This window comes from Gavialis gangeticus, unplaced genomic scaffold, assembly GCF_001723915.1.
Source record: "Gavialis gangeticus isolate Ggan-Ray unplaced genomic scaffold, GavGan_comp1, whole genome shotgun sequence".
NCBI classification, from domain to species: domain Eukaryota; kingdom Metazoa; phylum Chordata; order Crocodylia; family Gavialidae; genus Gavialis; species Gavialis gangeticus.
In genome coordinates, this window is record NW_017729031.1 from 60,333,941 (window position 1) to 60,339,403 (window position 5,463).

The following is a 5,463-nucleotide window of genomic DNA, read 5'->3' on the forward strand; positions in this document are numbered from 1 at the left end:
TTTAGAGTGAAGAGTCACAGACCATAAAAGCAGGTCTGTGTGTATAACTGTCTATATACAGCCACACATGCAATGCATATGCCATGTTCTAAGAGAAATAATATATGATAATATGTTAAATACATATCCAGGTTAAATTGTTTTTTTGTAATATGGACTATACATTTTACAGGCAATGTTAAATTTGTTTATGCATGTATATCATGTTCTAAAAAAAACAACACGATTATACATGCACATACACAATGTCGGTGTATGCCCATATTATATCTTATTTTCTTTTAGAATATGACATATATGCATTGCTGACAGAGAGAAAAACAGGAACTAATGATATAAATTTTTGGTGGATACATATTGGTTTACATATCAGGGCATAGGACTCTTTCTACATTATTAATTTTTAAATAACCTTGAGTGCATCAAAATCCCAAATCAGAAATCTATGGAGAACATTCCATGAAGAAGTATCATTATTTAGCATTAGATATGTGATGCAGAGTATACTAGACATGTAGATATATTGCAGATGTCATAAATGGGCAGCCTCTGTATGTAACACATAGCAGATCAGGGAAAAAGCAGGTAGCATAGCAACAGACAGGTCAGGGAGCAAAAAGCAGAGCAGTAGAACAGGCAGGAAACCAGGCAGGGAGCAGAAAGCAAACAGAAGATCAGACAGGGAAAGGGATCATGGAGACTATGGGGCTAATACGTGATATGCTTGTCAAAAGGGTTGACACCCACTGCTTTAAAAAACTAACTCCCACCTATAATCTGCACTAATGCTCCCATCAGAGCTGGACAACCCGTAAGACAAAGCAGGCACATGCTTAGGAGTGCCAATGTACCAGAGGCAGCGGCAGCTGCCACCACCCACTAGCTCCCCTTCCCCACTGCAGAAGGGTGACGCTGCCACCACTGCCCCAGCCCTGCTCCTGGGAGGCAGTGGCAATCCATCACCACCCACCCGTGAGCCATCCCCTCCTACCTGCTCCACATCCAGCCGTGTACCACCCCCTCCCTCCCACATCCGGATAGGAGGTGCTGAAGATCCTGTGCCTATGAGCAAGTGAGGTATAAATCTGGCCCTGGCTCCCATCAGTGGGACTGAACCAATGATGATTCCAATAGTGGGAAAGGTTAGCAAAGATTGTCTCATAAGGACACAGCCATAGGACTGTCAAAAACAATTAGTTTACTGTAAAATAAAAAGAGATCATGAATAATAAATTCCCTCCCACTTTAAATGGATTTTTAATGCAATGACTCTTATTAAAATTAAATTATCTAAGAAGATGTGTCCTAATGCAAAAGCTATGCATATTGTATCATAAATTTTTAACACACAAAACTCTGAAACACTTTCTTTTAATCATTTTGTATTAGTGATTTTGGCTCCTCTATTATTTTACTTTCAGAAGGTTAACAATATGAGGCAGCACACAATCAAATGTGGTAATTACATCAAGCATAAATAAAAATAATAGAATGTGAATTTTTATTCCTATATCATGTCTTTATTGAGTGAAATATAAAGAAAGTGAAATATCACATATACTAACTCTTTTAAACAATGCTTCTTTTTAATAATAACTAATGAATAAAACAATAATAGAAAACTAATGGTTGTCTTCATGAAATAAGGAACAGGTAGGATAGAGCTCTACTGCTGTGTGTGACAATCATTTTATCACAAGGCTGGGACGGCAACATTTTATTAGTTCTACCTAGACCTTTATGTAAGAGTTGATAAGACACATTCTCAATTAGAAAACCCATCCAGATAGATGAAGCAACAAACTAACTGAGCTGACAGCATAAATACTCAAAAAACCTACACTAGGAACACTAGGAACCTGCAAGCTATCAAAATATAATAATATTATCACCCTGACAAAAAAAATCAATTGATTACAGATGATACAGTTTCATCTTACATAATTAGATAAGTGGTCCGTAATAGTGAAATAACATTTGCAGAGAATATCTCTGAAGATACTAAGGAAATGAAGCATACAAGATAAACACAACCTTACTTTTTCATCATCATCTGTAAAAGGGGCACCTCCAGGCGTCTTATTTATCGCTTGGGCAACACCAATAATTTCTCCATCACTGTTTCTAATGGGCGTGCACAACAATGATTTTGTCTTGTATCCAGTCAGTTTGTCAATTTCATCATTAAAGCGACGATCCTACAAAAAGAAACAAGGTAAGTATTAACACTTGCATCTTATATGTCTGAGTTTTCTTCAAGGATAGGAGTTCACTAAATACTTTCTTGAGTGTCTTTACAATAGTGGCATTATATTGTTAAATTATTGTACCATGCTTCAGAATTGCATTCCTTAGTTAATATACTGAGAGAAATAAGTCTAATTAATATGGGCCTTCCAAAACTCATGCTGTGGAAAGGGATAGCACAACTGGTATGTCCATCCTACATTCCAATGGCAAAAAGGACACTGGAGATAACTGCACCATTCTACAGTACAAAGGTAGGTATCCAGAAGATACTGCAAGAAGAATATAAATGAAACATCACAGATAGAAGCTTATGAGGAACATAGAGGGGAAACTAATACAATATTAGAAGATTTAAGGAGAAGCAGAGTGGTGTAGGATCTTTGAAAGTGACAAAAATATCATCCTGCATTCTGAAAAGAAAACCAAGATAATCACTTTGCTTTATGATCCCTTGCAACATCATATGCAACCTTGCAGCCCCAGACTGAAGGAGTGAAATGGGGATTGTCCACAGGCTGGATCCTGGGCAGAGTCGGTCCACAGGACCGGAGCAACTCTGCACACCAGCCTGACTGCACACCAATGTGATCTAGTGCACAGGGCCATGTCATCCAGCCAGCAGGACTCCCCACAGTCCAGAAATTTGACAGCAATTAATGTCACATCATCTTCATAAACTTATCAAACTCTGTCTCAAAGCAAGTTAGCTTGCTTGCTCCTTTTCCTCTTAGAAAGGGTTCTCTAAAAGTCTCCCTATACTTCTGCAGGTTCTACTATGTTAGATTCACTTTGTTCAGTGATTCCAATGTGCTTAGATGTAAGTTGAACCAGTTACTCTGCCCTGCAAGAAAAGAGGCACTACACAAGCCTGAAAATTTGTTTTCTTTAATCTCATTTATACATAGTTACCTTATCTTAAGCACCACATATAACAATACTGGGTAAAAAGAATTCAGACAGAAATGCCATGTTGAACCAGTTACTCTGCCCTGCAAGAAAAGAGGCACTACACAAGCCCGAAAATTTGTTTTCTTTACTCTCATTTATACATAGTTACCTTATCTTAAGCACCACATATAACAATACTGGGTAATAACAATACTGGGTAAAAAGAATTCAGACAGAAATGCCATGTTGAAGCCAATGATGATGCTGGACAATTAAGTTTGCCAGTTTGCCACATAGAAATGCATGGGTTTTGAAACAATGAAAGATTTCATAGAGGCCAAGTGAATAACTATAAAATTAAACACCAACTCCTGTATTATCAAAGTCGTGCCCAGAGTTTTCCCCACAATATTAGTATTGGCTGCAATATTAATTCTACAATATTAATACTCCTATTCCTCTAGAGGATAATATTATGTTAACCTGAATGTTCTTAAAATGTACTATCCATTAATTGGCTTCATGGTCACATTCATTTGTAGCATTCTAAGGGCTATGTTTTCAGTATGGTGCATAGGGACTTAGTAGCACAACTTTCATTAATGTTAATGGGAGCAGTGTGACTGAAATTTCACAATGAAATCTACCCCTAAGTATTACATGGCAAGTAGAGATTATTTATTCAAGGAATTTGCAAACTTAATGTCATTTATTTTTATATTAGGCAGGCCAGACTGTATGTTACATTAAACAGACTAGATACTTTTTTATATTACAATGAGTGTGAAAAATATGTATTAGCCTGATTTTTACATTCTGATCAATCTGTTTTCACTTAGGTTTTGTTATCTCAGGATTTCATGAACTATGTTAGTGAATGTAGGTATATGATTTCCAGATCATAAACTGAATTAAATTATCAATAAAGATATTTATATTCCACAGAAGAAATAATGAAATGTATATTTTCTCAGAGATATCATACATTTAATATTCATGTGAATGTATATTATGAGCATAAAGGACCTCTCTCAATAGGATTATGGAAACCTGTGTTTGATTGTATTTAAAATCTAAGTAACACAGGAATTTCAGTAACAGACAGCATATCCAATAGAGAAAATACCATAATCACACTCAACTATACAGAAATAGCAGTATTCTGTACTGAAAATGTATTCTAAGATAACACATAGATATACCTTGTTAGGGAAGCATGTACCTAAAAGCTAAATTATTAACAATGCTTGTTCCTTCTGTTTAATCAAAAGACCTCAATTTTCAAGATTAAAATTTAAAATAATTTAATAGATACTAAAATTGATTTTACAGTTCACAGTTGATTTTGCTTCCAGTTTAGATGAAGTGAGACCAGTGGCAATGCATAGGGGGTGCACCACGGGGGAACATGTGCACCCCCTGAGAGCACTGGTGCACTGCCTGACTGGCCGTGCTTGCCACTTAGGCAATGGGCACGGGGGGCAGGCGGGCACACCGATGCCACGTGTCCCCCCTGACTGAGGACGACACCAGTCGCCCATGAGTGAGACTACTAGACATGCAATGTTGTCTCTGAGACACACCAGCTATGGACATAAGTTACACATAAACTGGTTTAAAGTGATGAGAAGCTGGTTTCAACATGTACCAGAACATAAAGGCTAGGAACAGACATTATACTAAACTGGTTTAAGTGTTCAGAAACTGGTTTAAACCTGTAACAGAACATAAGTTCAGTGCACATAAACCAGTTTCAAAATGGCCAAAACCAGTTTGAGATAAACCTGGTTAAATGTAGTATCAAACTTAACTGATTGAGCTTAAACTGGTTTATGCAACTTCTGTCCCAGACCCCTTCCTGGTTTAAGTTAAACCAGAGTTCCCCAGCATCCTGACATGCTCTCTGGACTGGGCTCTCTGCTCCAGCAATGCAGGCCTGGCCCTGCCCCTCTGCTCCCTAGTTGGAGCAGGGACCGGCAGGGGTGGGGGCCTGGCCAGACGCCAGCCCAGAAGGGAGCAGGGAAGAGGTTATTCCCACCCCCCCTTCGTCCCCTGTCCAACCAACGTGACCTGCATTTCTTCACTGGCTATTCCAGCAGCGGGGGCATGGTCAGCCCTGGCAGTAGCCTGGAGTGAACTGCCAATGGAGGGGGTTTAATTCCCTGCTGCCGCCACTCACTCTCCCCCCACTCCTTTTGTCCTACCACAGGAGTCAGGCTATGCCCCCATCTGGCCATACTCCCTCTTCCCCCAACCCTCTGAACCCTGCAGGCCAAGGTGGAGGTTTAAACCCCTCCTCAGTCTTACTGAGGATTGCTGGGTCCT

At 39.0% G+C, this 5,463-nt stretch overlaps 1 protein-coding gene across 1 annotated transcript in view; it reads right to left on the bottom strand.

The window, feature by feature from the left end:
- Window positions 1-5,463, bottom strand: part of PDE11A (phosphodiesterase 11A) — a 290,348-nt gene that overhangs the window by 230,612 nt on the left and 54,273 nt on the right. The window contains exon 2 of the mRNA XM_019523008.1: window positions 2,040-2,198. Within this exon, the coding sequence (XP_019378553.1) occupies window positions 2,040-2,198 (159 nt within the window). The remainder of the gene's footprint in view (window positions 1-2,039; window positions 2,199-5,463) is intronic.